This window comes from Leptonotus elevatus, chromosome 1 (assembly GCF_054856555.1).
Source record: "Leptonotus elevatus isolate MCC_2025b chromosome 1, RoL_Lele_1.0, whole genome shotgun sequence".
NCBI classification, from domain to species: domain Eukaryota; kingdom Metazoa; phylum Chordata; class Actinopteri; order Syngnathiformes; family Syngnathidae; genus Leptonotus; species Leptonotus elevatus.
Window position 1 is genome coordinate 35,008,006 of NC_141239.1, and position 18,422 is coordinate 35,026,427.

An 18,422-nucleotide genomic window follows, 5' to 3' on the forward strand; every position below is an offset into this window, starting at 1 on the left:
TTAAACATCATACACAACATATACACGGCTAAACTTGTGACTGGGATAAAAGTTCATTTTGCAGTTGATGTCACACATCGTCATCTTCATTGGATCGATCGATTGATCTATTTATCTATCTATCTATTTATCTATCTATCTATGTATCTATCAATCAATCAATCAATCAATCAATCAATCACCTACATGCTTTTTAATTACACAATGATTTTTGTATTGTATAGAATATATATTGTGGTGAAATTTATTTTGTCTTCATGAGCATACTCAATATTGGAGTAATCCAAAAGTAATCCACTTACATTACTTATTATTATATTATTATTATTATAATATTATGGTACTTGGATTACGTTACTAACTAAATTTTTTTTGCAAGTAACTTGTAACTGTAACAGATTACATTTTAAAAGTAACTCTCCCAACCCTGCATATATGAACCACAGATGTAGGTGATATTACCCACAACAAGAGTACTTACTTATTCTCAGTAACGCACACCGAAATGGCGCTACCGGAAATAATGAAATGAACAAGTGTTACCTCATAAGGAGACACACAGGAAACGAACGAGATGGAACAAAACGTTCGTTCCTCCCAGTCTTTCTGACAGTTCCTGACCGAAAAATGGCCACACCCTGAACATATTGAGGCATTTCTCAGTATCTTAAATATACCTCAGTTAACTACTGAATATAAAGATATGTTAGATGTGCCACTTACTATAAACGAGCTGTACAGTGCTCTAGATAGTATGCCTAATGGAAGAGCACCTGGCCCGGATGGTTATCCGGCTATATTTTTAAGCACTTTTGGTTAATGCTTGCTCAAGTTACTGTCCGATTTCACTAATTAAAAACGAAAAATGACCACAAGAGCGGGGGCTGATACCAGTATCGATATCCCTAAAATATGCTGTACACTAGTACTAGAACAATTTGACCAAGTAACTTCAGTTAGGTATTCATAACATGTTGCTAAAAGCTACAGAAAAACAGTCCTTTTGGGTTGGTCGTTGGAGGTTACTGTCTTGTTTATTCATTTACAAAAAGGTGCATCAAGCTTTCCGGTCATTTTTTTAATGCCTTATCTATTATTATTAGTACTTTTATACCACCCCAGGTAATGGCTGATATCAAAAAATGATTTCCAGTGGCTGTGGTGTAATGGGCATCTGTAATGGTGCATGGCGGTGATCCATTTTCACCATGACAAGGACAGAATTCAGCTCATTACAAGCCATTGTTCCATCCAAATGAATTTTCCGTAAGTGTAACCTCAAAGATTACAGCATTGTGGCAGAGGTCCAATTGCCCATTTGAGTCTTCAAATGTACCTTCATCAATGGGCACTTGTCTTGCCTTGCACTTGTTAATTCACTGGGAGCTTTCATCAAGAAATAAAAGGCCCAAGTTGATCATGACAAAGCCAGCTTGACAGTTAGAAGGTAAAAGCCTCGGCCATTAGGCCCAGACAGCCTGCTGAAATATTATTTTAAAGCAGTCGTACTAAATATAAAATGTTTCACTTCTTGGTGAGATTTTTCTGCCTTCACCAGCATTTCTTCCTGCTTATATATGTCCACGGCGCTTTCTATTGTTCACCTTCAGGGACTCCTGCTGCGGAGGCCTTCCAAGTTAACATCAATGTTTCTCAGGAGCGCGACGGTCTCTAAACATTCTCTGAACTTTGACAGATGCAGCTGTGTGCAGCTGTGTGCAGCTGCGTGCGCTCTAAAGCATCTGACACACTCCTGCTGAAAACCTGACTTGCAAGTCTCACTTTTATCCCCTGTTATTCCCACTGAGTTATTTTTCAACTTGTTCTCTGCTATACTGAAGTTACTTTCGCTCCCGGAGATGCCGCTAACTTATTTTTTGTCTGATGGAGTTTACAAAGCACTCGATTCAACTTGCAGCTCTGTGGGACCATTGTGAAGTCTTTCTGATGAATGAGGCGTCAACGTCATTCATCCATGTCGATTCACGTGGCCGTAGTCTCTACGCTGTGATATGACGGCCGATCAATCACAATTACAGTAGATTACACGTTATATTTAAAATTTCATAGAGAGACCTATGCATATAGCAAATTATATAGATATTAAGAGTGGCTAAACAAATATAAAAGGATGATTAGACAATAGCAGAGGAGTAAAAGTTCAGATGAAAAATGCAAAGCAAAAGCAAATCTTTGCATCCTCTACTGTATAGTAAAAACAAAATGAAAATGTTTAAACACCCATGTAATAGGGGGTAGTCATTAGAGGGAAAAACATATTTAAGGTCAACATTGAAATATAGGCTAATTTTATTTTGGTTTCATATTTTTATACCCGACTCCAGCACTTGCTGTGACTTAATGAAAACAAGTTGCAGAAGCACACGAACTGCATCAGGCAACCGAATTGTTCATATGCGGTCTGTGGCTGCCTTTAAATGATTATTTGTAGCTTGCCTATATACTGAACCTATCGATCATGTAGAGTACAGCAGGGCCAACCAGTAACAGAGCATCCATAAAACGACGAGAAGCGATTAGATTTATCAAACAGATTGAGGCGTTCAAAATAAATGCTGACTGTCATACAACGTGGGGAAATAAACAAAATCATTGATGGTGTTGATGATGGCCGCCAACCAGAGACCTATGGAGGACCAAAACTGCCAAAATTAAAAAATAAATAACTAAATAAATAAAAGTGAACATAAAAATGAATATTAAAAAATCTAATAAAAAAAAATAAATACAAAAAAATACATATAAATGAAAATTAAAATATAATATATATATCCCTAAATAAATAAATAGATAAAAGTAAAAATAAAAAAAAATTAAAATTAAAAAGATTAAAAAAATAAAAATAAATATAAAAATAAATGTTTTTAAATATTTATTTATTTAGTCATTTATCTATTTTTAATTTGGGCAGTTTTGGTCCTCCATAGAAACTGTTTAGGTGACGAGCCAAATCTTGGACCCCAAAAATTGGCTTAGTTTGCCCGTTCCCGACTATCTTATCTCTTGTAAGGATGTCCAATTTGGGGCCTGTATTGTAGCAAAACTATTGGCAAATGCATAACCAGAGTCACAAACATGCAACCAGAGTCACAAATATAAGTAAACTAGGGCTGTCAGGCAATTTAAAAAAAACAACCAATTTATTTAATTAATTACATTTGTATTTAATTAATCGAATTCATCGATTTTTATCTCATATCTGTTAAAGGTCCCCAAATAAAGAATTAGAATTTTAGGACATTACAAAAAAAGATTTTTTACACGACAAGGTACAAATGACTGTATTCTTGTTAATAGGCCTGTCTTTGTTCTTATTACGAATAAACTTGCCGTTCAAAGGTCCAAGTAAGCTTGCCTTGCTCCTGTGTTGCACTGGCGTCCATGTGGCGCAGGTAGGAAGTCACTGCAGCCTACGGGTCACTCAATGGGCCAAATTTCACATGCTTGCGCAGATTTCACTTGACATTCATGGAACCTGACTAAATTAACCCACAGGCGTCATTAGCATCCATAAGGCAAGGATCAATTATTGAGTTTGAGCTGATCACACCTGTTTGGATGTTAATCCAAAACTAAGACACTTGGAGACAGTTGTTGCCTAATTTGCAAATAAATAGTGAGACTAATCCAGACACGAGGATGCCCTTTGGGTATGTAGAAAAGCCAAATGGCTTGGCTGTGGGATAACTAACGTTAATTGCATTAATTTTCATAAGCCCTAATGTAAATGGATTCACAAATCTGTGAAATTAATTTGTGTACATTGATCTGTAAACATGTGATCTGCCCTTACACGTGACTTTAGCTACACTCATGATGATATTGACAAATGCTGCCAGCGATTTGTAAATACACGAGGGGACTTGCGTGTCCCTCCATATCGTCCCTCTATGGGATGTAAGACCAAAAACATTGGCCACCGCTGACTACCCCTTGGTCTGTTGCTAACCTTTCTGTATGTTTTTCAGTTCAGCATTTACCAAGTGGTGGTCAACTCCTCCAACACAGCTGATTCAAATGATCAGGATCATTCTCAGGCTTCTGCAGGGATTGCTGATGAGCGGATCATTTGAATCAGCTGTGTTGGAGGAAAACATCTAAAACATGCTGGACTCCACACATACTTTGCACACAGGCTAAATCTGGTGGTGAAGAAGTCCATTGCTCAAATCCGAGACTTGGAAACAAATGATGCGCACCAGGCCTCTCAAAATTGTGGGCCATTTTAACTCCGGCATCAATAAGGAAAAAATGAGTGCCATTCAAGCAAACCTCAGATGAAATATCCAGGAGGTGGATATGCAGTGGAACATTACATTTGCCATGTTCCTGTGACAGTATGAACAGAGAAACATGGGGAAATTAGTAAAAATGTGCTTGATGTGCTCACCTTGCGGGGAGAACGGTTGGGTTCAGCGCTTTAACAAAATTTAGGCAGTTGCTAAGGGCACACTCAGTGGCCAAAAATAAAGTGAAAATTAATCTTCAATATAATTTTATGCAAACAAATTATTACAATTGATTTGGAGTTAAAAGTCAAAAGTCAACTAAAATTAAACAATTTAATAGGAGAAAGGGGAATTCATTCATTCATGCTTGAGTAAAAGCTAGCAGGTAGCCTTTTAAATAGTTTCCCCTTTTGAAAAAAATCAGAATGTATATTGCATTTTATGTTTATTTGGGTTATCTTTGTCTGAAACCTTGGTTTGATGATCTTAAACAGTGGGAAAATTATGCCAAAAAAAATGAGTGGGAAGAGGGTAAAATACCTTTTCACAGCAATCACATTGACCCTTCTCAGCATACCAAGGTTTTTTAGAGTTCAGAAAAATAATTCCACTCATTACAACAATACAGAAGCCATTTGAACAGTAAGTTACGGCAATATAGTGATATTAAATTTGCCAAAATATCGTCATGTCACGATATTAAAAGCAGCACATCTGTTAAAAAGAGTCAGGTTGATTTCCATTTGTGCAGTTCTAGCACCCTCTGGTGGCTAGTTTTTTTGTGCAGTTAAATTTTCACAGGGCATGTTTTGGCCCTTCTAGGTTTAAAATCCACACTAATGGTCAGATGAAGGGGAACGTAATTTGCTTGTGAACAGAATTAATATGTGGAAGAACTCAATGTGTGCTTGCAATAGCAAGTAAGTGCCTCACTATTAAGGGTTATTTGAGATATTTATCGTATCGTATTGTGGTGTTTTACATCCTTAGTGAACAGTAAACTTTAAAAGCCAAACAGAATAGGAGACACAGACTGCATAATTTAATAGGATATTTAAATAAATAAAAACACAAAACAAAGTACTATTTTCACTAAAACACATTTTATTCCTTTCATGAGAACATTTTTGATGTTCAGACAATAGCTTAAAAATTAATCTGTGTCAGGATTGTGTTTGGATCCATGTAGAATAGATCATACTTTACATAGGTCACTCCAAAGAACACAAGAATTCCTGGGAAACTCCTCTCGAGTTACAGACAGCACAGTCTCTGTCAGAGATGTTTAAAAACGGTGTAAAACTGGTGAAGAAATTGTTCAAATGGATGCTTTTTAAGGAAGGGGAAAGTGCATGTACTTTGCCCCGCCCCCCTTAACAACATTAAAATAGAGAAGATGTACTCAAATTATTCATAGTTTTCCCTTATGAGCATCTCTACTCAAGTGTTAATATCAGTTTTGTTGTTTAACATAAAAAAGATAAATGCACTGTCACAAAAAAGGGCTGTTACATTACATCATGGCAGTGAAAGTAACATTCTTGAATGCATAACATAATCGGACAGTTGAGAGAAACATTTTCCTCAGCGAGACGATTTCACTTTTGTTTCCTAAAACTGGCCTTGATTGTGCAGGTTTAAAAACAAAAACTAAACAACAACCATGAAATGGTTGAATTTTGTGAACGATGTATTTGCCTCTTAGACATTAAGACTTGCATATCTACTTTGTAGAACTTGACAGATCGGGGGAAAACATGTTTCCTAGAGTGCTGTTCCTTCATGAAATTATGAAATCAGAGCTCAGCTGCCTTTAACATTTACTTACCGTTATGAGCTCTGCGATTGGTTTCTCACGCACACGCGCACACACACACAAAGTGTTGCACCTAGAAAACAAGCCCACTTTTGTAGAGCACCATTGCATTAAACAGTCTAAATGTCTGCTTCTAAAACAACTGGTGGTTACTTTGGATTTTATTTTATTTTTTAAATGCAGTTTTGGAAAGTTCAACATAATATAGTTATAAGAAAATAAAAGTTAAAATCTAAAACACACTTCCAGTTGTACTGCAACACATTCAGAGTATCCAAGCTTCTGTAAAAAACAAAAAACAAAACTGTTTTCACACGAGGTCAACTATTAGGAACAAATGCACTATTCCACGGATTCCAGCAGGTGGCACTACTGCACCACATTGCTGCACACAAATCCCCTTCTGAACGGAAGTAATGTGACCTAAAGCACAACAACTTGCTCAAGCAAAGGGCTGAAAGCTGATATTCAGATTAGTTTAGGTTCAACTGTCAGCAAGCCAATTAAAAAGTAATTGGTATGTTATTTAAATTTTTCATGAAAATACATATAGCTGAATATTGTTCATTTGGGAGGTTATTCTAAAAAATATCCAGTGACCCGGTAACACAATTTCTTAACCAAACGATGTTGCATCCATTAAACGGGTTCTGCTTTTATTGCCACCATCTGACTTTGTGGTTGATTTTGATTAAAACATTCAATGTGTAGCCTGCAATACTCTTTAGATGAACTTAATATTATTCTGCTTCTGAAAATGATGCATAACCAATATATTAATTAACTCTACATTTAGGACCGTGTGGTCCCTTAAAAACAAAAATCTCCTTTTTATATATATACTCTTTGTGCGCAAATATCCTACATTGAGTATATTTCAGCCAGTACTGTAAAATCCCTTAAGGCTCTATTAAATTTAATCAATGGCAGTCATTATTTACTACTCATCAAGTGATGCTAGTAATTACCACAAAGAGAAAAGTTTCTCGCCTCTTGTTGATGAAAGAACTCATGTGGTCTGCAACCATGTTTAACCGTTAAAATGTTAAAAGGAAATTGGAGTCAAACTGGATGTAACAGTGGTTCATGTCTACTTTACAGAAATTGAGTAAGTCAGACTAAAAGGGGAAACATTTTCTTTATAATAATGTGTTCTATGTGCCCCCCACTAGTCAAAACGCAATGTTCTGATTAATATTGCATTTGTGAAACATGAATCAAGCAGGACCACCCATTTAATATTAATCCCAAAACCATGTTGAGACAAGTGGGGCTGCATAGAGCACATTATTGTTTATTATAAAAATTAAAAAAAAATTAAAACATCTTAAAGCAAACGAGTTGTTTCAGAACAAGAGCAGAGTATCGAGCAAGCGTTAGAAACAGTTGATTTTGGAGTCTAAACATGTATTTATTGCAGTCGTGATGAAGAGGCCTAAACGAAGCGTTTCAAACACTGTAGGTAATAAAACGCAATGTTAGACCCGTGCATTGCATGCAGCCTATTTAACAGGAGCAAGCAATGGGATGATAAACTGCCTTTTTCCACCAAGTATCCATTTGAGTTTGATGACTTTGTTTAAAATACATACAGCCAAAAGCTATGCAGAAACGCAAGTCGACTGTATCTGGTTCGCATTCGTCGTCATCTACCTCAAAGAAGGTGTACAAAATGATTGCTTGTTTGCGCTATGTTGTATGGTGTTTTATTTTCCTTCTGGTGAGCTTTTAACCTCCACACCCCTCAGTTAAAGCGCACCTCACATGTTTCGGAGCTAAAAGTGTAGAGGGTAAAAAGCTCGATGAGGTCACTTCACAAGGGAGGGACTTTACAACTGCTTCAATCTCCAATCTGGAAGTTCAGTGATGCTCGCAAGACGCGCGGCTCTCCGTGCACAATGCACAACGAGGTGATAACATTTAATCACCAAAGACAAGAGTTTTAAAAATTAATGACCTTGAAGGAGGGATGGAGAGTAGGAAATGCGTTCTGCTTTCAGTGTCCTTCGCCTAAAAACATTTCTCTCGTCCTCACATAAGTAACAGTCTTTTATGGAGGCGTGAGTGTTGGTGGCATCCACTTCAAAGTGTACGTGTGTCGATGAGGGAGGGGAGCGTTACCATATGTGGGATTCACAGTGAGTCATTTTAATGACGCCCACTCCACCACCTAGTCGTCGGTAATTCATTCCGCCATACAACCTGTGGGAGAGGTCAAATAAAGTTAAACGTTAACGAATGAGAGCAAGGTGGCTGCAGCATGTATCAATTTTAAATGATCAGTCCTTTTTACAGTGTTGAATTGTATCAGATGAATGAACAGAAACACTCAGTGGGGATGCATGATATATGATGGCTACAGTGAAACGAAAAAGCATCGATTGAACAGCAGAACTTGAGGCGCAATTAGGGCTGAGCAATTCAAATTGACATCACACATTTTGGAATGTAAGACTAACCTATAAAACCAAAACATTCATGTATACAAAACCGGAAGGGGGTTAAAAATCACAATTAGATTAATTTTCAAAAATTGTTCAGCCTTTGGCCAATTGATTTTCAAAATCAATGTTAACCCTTAGAACTGGCAAAAGTTGTCATTTATATCACTCGGAGGGAGGTATCATACAGTACGTAATGTCGTACATGACATATGATTTGTCATGAAAGGAGTCAGACAGGATACGAAATTTTGCTTTGATTTGGGTTAGCAGACTTCAATGCTGCCTGGCATGAGTTGCCGCAAACCGTCGTACTACACAGAAGGCGGCCATCTTAAAATTCCAACTTGGGGAAGTATTGTGAATGAAATTTTAACTAATTTGGCAGTCTGTAAGTCTGAATGACCGTTACGTCAATATTCGCAGGGCAGCAAGGAGGTGCCTACCTCCATGTGTTGGCATCAGGGTCATAAACTTCTATAGTTTTCAAGTACGTCGTCCCATCAAATCCTCCTACTGCCATCAATTGACCATTGACCACAGCTAGGCCCACCTAAAGAGGAAGAAGAAATCATGAAAAGTGTCCTCAATATTTTTGGGGCTGTTCTCTCCCCCCCCCCCCCCCCCCCCCCGTTTTCCATGGTGAACGCAGATTGAATGTTCATCAATGTTTTTGAAGAAGTATTTTGATTAACTTTGTATTCTTTCAAATGCATTTCAGTGGGTGTCTGTCAATTATATGCAGATTTTCGACGACCACCCTATCTACCGCGAATAGCCGGGGTCCGCCGTAATAACCGTGGCTGCGATGCCTACCCCACTCCGCCTGGACGTCATAGCGACTACAGGAGACCACTGGTTGGTCCTGGGATTGTAACGCTCCGCACTGCTCAGCTCTGTTGTGTCGTCACGGCCTCCAACTGAATAAATCATGTCTTGGTAGACTGCGCAGCCAAGGTGCTTTCGCCGGGTACCCATTGGAGATACTGTGTGCCATCGGTTCTCCTGAGGATTGTAACGCTCCACTGAGGAGGAAGACAGGTAAAAAAAAATGTTTTTAATTCCTAAACTAGGCAGAAACAAAAACGTTCCCAACTCATACAGCATAACAACAACATGTCATACATTATGCTTCCTTAATAGTTCTATAAATACAGTACACTTACAAAAGTCACATTTGCTTAATAACTAAATCAGGTTGTTTTTAAGTAACATTACTTTTATCCGTGGTCTAACAGTCTGGACATTATCATTACTGTGGGTGCATTTTCTGAAATGAAATGGAAAGGTTCTCATCGTATTGTTCATTTAATACCTGTATTTAATGGAGATGTCCCGTCAGACCCTCCCACAGCATACAGAAACCCCCCTAGCACAGCCACGGCGACACCCAGTCGCCTGGTGCTCATGGAGGCCACACGAGTCCATTTGTTCTCCTTTGGGTCATACCTGCACAGCAAGCGGGTTGTGAATGACTCCATTATTTGAATAAGCATTCCAATGAACAATAACATCAGGTTCCAATTGGTACCTTTCAACAATGTTGAGACAGGAAACACCATCCTGTCCTCCCACGGCATACAAATAACCACCAAGAACAGCTACGCCTACACTCGTCCGACAGGTGCTAGTGGGTGCCACATCGCTGCTCCATTGGTTGGTCTTTGGATCATATCTGGAACAACCAAAACAGACAAAGAAAAGTCACACAGAAAACAGTTGAAAACAAGCATGGGCAGACGAAAAAATAATAATAATCCATTGGCAATATTGGACCACCTTTCTTCTATTTTTCTCTCGAAAGCAAGGGTGAGCAACGTACTGGATGGCCAGTGGGCCACATGGTTTTGCTCCATTCTTTAATCTGCCCCACTGAATGCTTAGATTACATTGCAAGCACAGTCATATTTGCTGCAGTCATTTTTCCCTAAAAAATGGGTTACTCCAAATTTAGCTATTACTTTTTTTATCCAGTTTCCTAATGAAATAAGGGGTTCATTCAGTGATTGTCTAAGTATGGTAATCACTGAATTTTAGAAAATTATAAAAAATAAAATCCATTTTTTCTGAACTGCTTATCAAATACATATGAAAAATGTAATACAATGAAACATATTTCATAGGAAAATATCAACCAAAATAAAAATTGAGACTTGTGATGTCATTGGGAACATTGCTCTCTCTATGGAAACAATTAAAAGCCATATTTTTGCACACCTTTCTACTGAGTTGAGGTAGGAGGAGCCGTCATGCCCTCCTACAGCATAGAGCAAATCATCCAGGACACTGACACCCACTCCACAACGCCGTTTACTCATCGATGCAACCATCCGCCACTCATTGGTCTGAGGATCGTAACGTTCCACGCTGGATATGGCATCCCCACTGCACCAACCGCCAACTATGGGAAAATAGAAGACTAATCAATATCTATCTTCAAGAACAGGGGCAATTTTAGGATCTGAACAGCCTGAGAGCTCAGAATGTCAAGGCAGTTTGAAGATTGCTAAAACAAATATACAGTAATTTCTGGACGACAAGGCACACCTGACTATAAGCCACGCTAGCTAAATTTGGGGAATACGCGAGTTTGTTACACATATAAGCCGCACCAGACTATAAGCCGCAGGTGTTTTAATGTTACCGCTACTTTCTTTTCCATAACGAGGGCGCAAATTGTCTCGCTCTCGTTCTGTCTCTCCTACTGTATTTGTGCTCATTTGGCTTGTTTTGCTCTGCCTGACGCTCTTGCGCTTCCTTTATAGTGCACCCCTTCGTGATCTAATGGATAAGCCGCAGGGTTGAATGCAAGTGAAAAAAGTAGCGACTTATAGTCCAGAAATTACTGTACACTAACTATTCCTTTGACTGTATTTCTGATTTAAGTTTGTTTGTTTGTGTTCAACCTGTAAAAACGGTCAATATTGATATCTAAAAATGGTGTTTCCATTGTAACACTTTAAAAAAAAAAAAAAAAACTTACCTGCAAATAGGACTTCACCACAGCGTATGGGTTTCCTTGGCCGAGTTCTTGGGCCCTGCATTAGTGGCCTTTCTTGTGGCAGCAGCAGGTAGTTCTTCGCCTCATCGACCAGGTCTCTAACAGCCACAGAACAGAGTTAATAGCACACACACAATACAAACCTATTAAAAATATAATTGATATTGTGAGAGATGTTGCGAAATAATATGTGATGAATGAGAAGGGCCCAAATGCAAATTTTACATGTTCGACCCATTCTAAGGATTACCTGCACTCTTCATCACTCTTGATCAGAGGGTCTGACCCCACAGTGCCCACCAGGAACTTGGGGCTAAGGAGCGGTAGTCTGACATGTTGCAGAACCTAAAACGAAAGCAAAATCAATCTGTGTCAATTTATCCCACTACACCGGTAGAACTGCCGTCAGTTGACATGCTTTTCTAACCAGAAACGAACCTGGGGTAGTTGCAGTCTGCGGTCCTGAATGCTATACTTCACCCAGGCCATCACAGCATTAAAAACTTGCTCCTCACTTAGCACATTAAGTTCATCGCTGGAAATTATATCAATCAACTGGTTGGCAGGTAGCAGCATGAACTCCTCACTTTCCATAACCTGACAAGACAACGAAAAAGTGCACAAACATGATTTTTTGTCTTTTCTTTTTTATGTAGCATGAAGTCATTCCAATGCCTAGTGCAGGTGGGTCCACATTTACAACTAGTATTGCATTTATTTTAATGATACTTTTGCAGTAGTATTGTTCAACATGTGTATGTCAATAATAGTCCATTCCAACACTAACGAGAGAAAAAGAGTTCAACGAATATCTTAAGATTTTTTTTTTTTTTTTAACGTGTGCTTATCCCAACTATTAGAAAGGGAAAAAATGCTTGAAACAGACACACGATAAACCTACTGATTAAGTGATTTGTCATTGCCATAAATTCCAAATACATGGAATTCCAAGCGCCTTGGCACACACTACCCACAATTCTCTAGCATGACATCCAGTGTTAAGGAAACATGCCAAACAAAAATAAACCTTGTTTAAATATTTCAATATCTAACAATAGATCAGTGGATAATACAAACTTTATCAGGTGCCATGTATATACATATATTAGTGTTGTCACGATAAACCAAAATTTTGACTTTCATACCTGCATAAAATACCTCAATACCGTTTCCTGAAACGGCACCCAGACAAAAAATGTAAGCATCAGTAACACATTGAAATAACAGCTGACAGCTAAACATTTTGAACATTTGTTTCATTTGTATTAATTAAAATAATAAGATAAATATACTAATTAAAATACTTAAGATTGACTTTGTTTTGAATGACAGGTCCACCTTATCAATATCAACAAATGTCATTTGTAGACACAAGGTTATGATAGATTTCTCTGTAATAAATAATGAGACCAGTGTTACTTGTGTACAACTGTTGTAAATGGTTAGCGTAAATGAATGTTAAAAAAAAAAAATCATCACACATTGGCCAAATTTTGGTTGATGTTTGACAAGCCATAACCAGCCGATTTGAACAGCCTATTAATTAATCAGTCGGGCCCTATCAAAAATGCCCATATGATTTATTATTATTATTATTATTATTATATATATTATAAATATCGTCACATTCGGTTGCTTATTAATAAGGGATGCAGATGACAACTGCTGGATCACTGAGTGACGTCTGCATTCTCTGAATGCCCTTGTTCTTACCGAGTGCGTGGAAATGTATTGAATTGAAAAATGTTCAACATGATTTGATTCTCACCTCTTGGAAATTGTGTTGAGTGAACTTGTCTGCAATGCGAAGCAGCTCGCGGCAGGAGTGAGTGTCTGCAAATGCCCTGATACCCAGACAGTTGGAGGGATCCAGCTGCCTCTTGAGGAACTCGCAGCAGGCCTCCTGGATCTCAGCAAGCTGGAGCAGACAGGCCGCGGGAAGCAGAGTCTGAACATTCCCCTCCTCTACAGTCACCTACAAGTGGACGGAGCACATCTCATTTAACTGGTGGATTTTTTTTGGGCCACAGATTTACATATATAAGTTAAAAGTAGTTTACAGCCAATAATACCAGAACACCGGTCATATAAACGTTACCTGCGAAGTGTAGGCAAAGTCGATCAATAGTTCCATTGCTCTCTCATCAATGTCTCGAATAACCACTTCTGTCTGCCTACTTTCAGCAAGCTCCCCAGTAAACATAGCCCTGAAAAGAAGGGCAAATAACATTTTACTTGGCATCAAATTCATTGACCATCATAATGCGCACCAGAACGGCGATCAACTAATTTCTCTGTTAACCAAATGGCCCTTTTACCTGAAGTAGGGGCTGCAAGCAGAAAGGATGACGCGATGGGCATAAATTTTCTTGGCCCCCACCACAAGTACCACATCACAGAGCTCACGATGCTTCCTCAACAGGTTTATCACTTCCAGGGTCTGCCGCGGGTGTTTATCCGAGACGTACGGCATGCGCGCAGGCTGAGGGACGCCTTCGGGAAGCTTGTTAGGGTCCCCCAGAGTACAGCGGCTGGTGATGTCCATTCCAGTGGTGTCTTGACGTGCGCCGGTGGCCCTAGAGATGAACCACGTGGTCAGTCAACTGACTATGTTTCCTCTTGTTAGTGTCACATGATCTGAAATCTCTCATTTAAATGTTGCTAAATAGTTGAAAATGGTCCAAATCCGGGGAATTTCAGCCTCTTGAAGGGTAATATTTTCAGATTTCTCTAACGCTCCGTGAAAGCAGACTGATTATCTTTGTTCAATCAAAATAAGACATTTGCAAACATCTAATTATACTTTGGAAATCAATGATCATCAATTGATCAAAAAAAATTATTTTTATCCAATTAATCAATTAATTGGAAAAAACAAACAACAGAATAATTGATTATTAAAATAATTGACACAGCCCTGCATCCCAAATATATATTATTTACAAAAATACCTGCGCATCAGCTTTGGGTCCATGCAAGGTAGAACAGTGTTTGGTACCACACCTTAAAAACCTGCAAACACAATGAAACTATATCAGAATATAGGATGGTGTGCTTCCCTGCCTCTTAACAAATTCCGGTAATCTGTCGTAAAACAATGCTACATACAAAGAGCCAAACTATGACAAATGTCATGCCAAAAGGTGCTATTTTTTTCGCAGGAAGGCTGTGCTTGTTTTAGAAGTTTCCGCCCACGAGCACACCTGATTCATATAATCAGCATGCCTGATAACGATCCTGACCTTTAGTATCAGATGTGTTGGTAACTTGGTAGGCGGAAACATCTAAAACCTGCAGGATTCCGGACCTGGAGGACCAGAATTTGTGAACCCTGCAATAGTAACAAACATCATGGGTTATATTTGTTTCACCCAAAGTTTCAAAATATATAATAATTTAATCAGATTTAAATAGCGCTTTACAATGGAATGGATACATTATTCATGCATTCACACATTCACAATGTGGTGGTGGTAAGCTACTTAAGTAGCCACAACTGCCCTGGGGCAGGCTGACGGAAGCGTGGCTGCCAGCGTGCGCCTACGGCCACTCCGACCACCACAAAACATTCGCATCTTCCATACACCAGTGTGAGTAGCACTGGAGGCAATGTGTGTGAAGTGCCTTGCCCAAAAGACACAACGACACATGACTCTGGAAGAGCGGGAATCGAACAGTCAACTTTCTGGTTACTGAGCGACCGTCTCTGCACCCCATATCCTGACTACTCCATTGTATCAGGGAAAATAAACTTTAATCTCAAGAGGGTTTAATTTCTTAAATCAAATATATATTATATATTGACACTGATCACACTCACTGTGTGTATAACAAATCATCAGCCTTGAGAAGACAATAGCAGCTACAAAACAAAACGTTGGCAACACCTTTGAAGATGTATGCATATTATATGGCTTATATACTTAGCCAACTTAAAAAATAAACAGATCTTTATTTTTTTAATTGGTAAAGATAATAAATGCCGAATGTTGATCGAGTTTTTTGTGGCAGCTTTAGTTACTGCAGTACTTAGATTCCCCCATAATTTACCTTACTGCGGTACGGCTAATTTAAGACCCCAGGTCGGCTTACTGAATTACTTTTCATTGGTTAGTGAACGTACTAGCGTTAGTCATTTGTCACAGAATGCAGTATATTGTTCGCTAATATTTTGCAGGTAGTACGTTTTAAAAATAACTGAAACTGTCCATAAATCAAACAGTCAGAAAAGGCGAGTCGTTTTGTCTCCCGTTAACTGTTTGTAGCTTCGGCAAATGACAGATTATGTCTCTGAGCAGGGCATTTTGTTTCAGATCGATATTATGGACCAGTCAAATTCCTAAACAATCCCAACTACTGTTAACTTGCATGCTATCAGTAGCCAAGTGACAGGAGCCACAGACGATTTCCCATTACGACTATTGTAAGCAATAAAGAAAAAAACAAAGGTGATTCGATATAAGAATAATAAAACGTATTAACAAGAATACCATTTTTCACGGAGAGGATATGTGAGAACTCGTAGCATTAGCTGAAACTGCTATCATCAGAATGGAGAATGCCATGCTAACATGAACAGCCAACACGAAATCACCAGAGCTCTTATTTAAAAAAACAAACAAAAAAAACGCTGACTGTATAGCTGAAAGAAAGTGTATTTGTTTAAGAGGACCGTTACCTTATATTTACATGCCCAAATCAGACGAAGCAAAACATAGGCATCTCAGGACGCTAATGTTTACAAGTTTAATGGTCTACGCAGCCTTTCTTCCTCGCTGGTGTGCGCATGTCTGGCATCAGTGGCAAGTTTCACTTCCGGGCAAGGCGCTTTCAAAATAAGGGACAAGATGACGTCATCGAGTTAAAGGCGCCAGACTAGTTCGTTATTTTGGTCGTGTACTTAGGTTGATTTAAATATGAAGCAAAAAAAAAAGTTGACTTTAAAATAAAAAATAAAAAAGTAATTTCAGAAATTCTACATATAACATTAATAAAACATCCCATAATGACAAAGTTGAAATGTTTACATACATTAAAAAATAAAAAAAAGGACTGAGACATCGCATGTACTTATTGCCTTTCACGAAGCTCAAAATTGAGCTCAAGTGCATCATGTTTCCACTAATCAACCTTGAGAGATTCCTGCAGACCACCTGTGGTAAATTCAGTTGATTGGACATGATTTGTCTACACTCCATAAGGTCCCACAGGTGGCAGTGCATGCCAGAGCACAAACCAAGCACAACTCTGGGATAGGCTACAGATTTTTTTTTTTTGCTCCTTTGGAAGTTCCAATGAGGTCTCCAAAATCCAAATAGAAGTTCCAAGCCACCAGACTCTTCTTTGAGTTGCATACTTATCTGAGCAAACGGGGGTTAGCAGCATTTACATTTTAAACATTAGGGACAAAAAAATTATGTTTAGAACATTTTAAGTATTTAGTTGGCGACAAGAAAAACTGTTTGCAAACACTAAAACTTTTGGAGAACATCTGACAAACGTTTATTTATTTGTTTAACCTTCAATGAACCCTGATAGAAAAATCAACATGAAAACATGCATTTCCGAGATCAAAAACCTGTGGCACATCTGCACCAAAATCACAACAGCCGCGCATCAGCTCAAGTGTCTTATACTGCTCAAATGACACACACAAAAAAAAAGCAAAACTGCTGTCGTGGGTCTGAATAGTATTTTGGAGTGTTTTGTCTCTCATAATCTACTTAAAGTTTGACTGCCTGTTTAAAGGAGACAATGAGTTACATACTGTAAAACAAAGGAAAGTTTTTTTTCTTTTTACTTTCGATTCCTATTTTTTTATCTCACTTATTTTACAGGCAACATATTTGTTTTGAATGGAAAAAATACCTTTTACACTGTACTTTTGAAGAATCAGCACAAATGAGTAAGGCGTACTCATATGACAAAGTTGTGTGGGTACACAAGCTAAGAGCGGTCAGTCTAAGCTGATGGCAAAGTAGGAATAAATACTGTACAAGCACCATATATATAAATTGTCTTTTAGCTTCTGTCAGTGGACCACCCAAAATACTGTTTCTTAAATTATGTTAATTGTTTTGCAGATTTTGTATATAGTTGTGTAGTTGACTAAAATATCAAGACAAAAGATTCACAAGAGTACACTTTGGTAAGCAGCCTAAATGTATGTACATTGACCTAACCATATCCTGTCGAGAAACGTTAGGTGAGATAATTAGCTTTGATAGAGTCAAAGACACATTGCTACCAACTTTAATCTCTCGTATAAGATTCCATTTTATAATTATATGTTGTTTTACAAGACTCAGAGTGCAATTAATACATGTATTCCAGCATTCACAGACAAATGAGACCATGTATTTTTGCTCTGTTTTACATTGTGGTGAGGCATCCAAGTGAAAATACATGAGAATTGAGTACAGTACATGAAGAATTGAACATAGAAATGAGTCAAGCTTAGTTTGCTAAACAATCATTGCACATGAGTCTCTCCAGTCAAGAAAAGTGAGGCAAAGTAAAAAATGTTCCAGTATTACCGGTAAATTGCACTTGTGGCTGTGAATTATGTAGTAGTATTAAACAAGACATTTTACATTCTATAAATATAAAAGTAGAAACTGAAATATCATCTTAAATCAAATATTCTACTTCGTGGTGCCTTATTTCATCATACTTGGCAAATAAATTAAATGTATAGCATACTTCTTCTTTTTTTAAACATTAAATTCATTTTAACAAATATCAACACCTTCTCTAACTTCCCTGTGTGCCTAAAGGATTTTTTAAGTGCATGAGACCACATTCGGAAGTGTGAATTTTACAGTAACATTTGCAATATGTGATGACCTTGCGACTGGCTGGCGACCAGTCCAGGGTGACGGGTGAACTTGGCCTCTCCAGGAGTCGTCCGCATC

General features: G+C 38.2%; 1 protein-coding gene across 1 annotated transcript; it reads right to left on the reverse strand.

Annotated features, from left to right (window-relative positions):
- Positions 1 to 5,334: 5,334 nt before the first annotated feature.
- klhl20 (kelch-like family member 20) lies at positions 5,335 to 16,307 on the reverse strand. The gene is made up of 14 exons (XM_086094720.1): positions 16,187 to 16,307; positions 14,460 to 14,520; positions 13,827 to 14,084; positions 13,607 to 13,715; positions 13,277 to 13,483; positions 11,947 to 12,105; positions 11,759 to 11,853; positions 11,491 to 11,606; positions 10,725 to 10,908; positions 10,039 to 10,182; positions 9,823 to 9,956; positions 9,324 to 9,532; positions 8,954 to 9,060; positions 5,335 to 8,268 (listed from the first exon to the last, which is right to left on the reverse strand). Exons 2-14 carry the CDS (start codon positions 14,480 to 14,482, stop codon positions 8,184 to 8,186), a joined length of 1,830 nt encoding a protein of 609 aa, XP_085950846.1. The 5' UTR covers positions 14,483 to 14,520; positions 16,187 to 16,307; the 3' UTR covers positions 5,335 to 8,183.
- Positions 16,308 to 18,422: the final 2,115 nt, after the last annotated feature.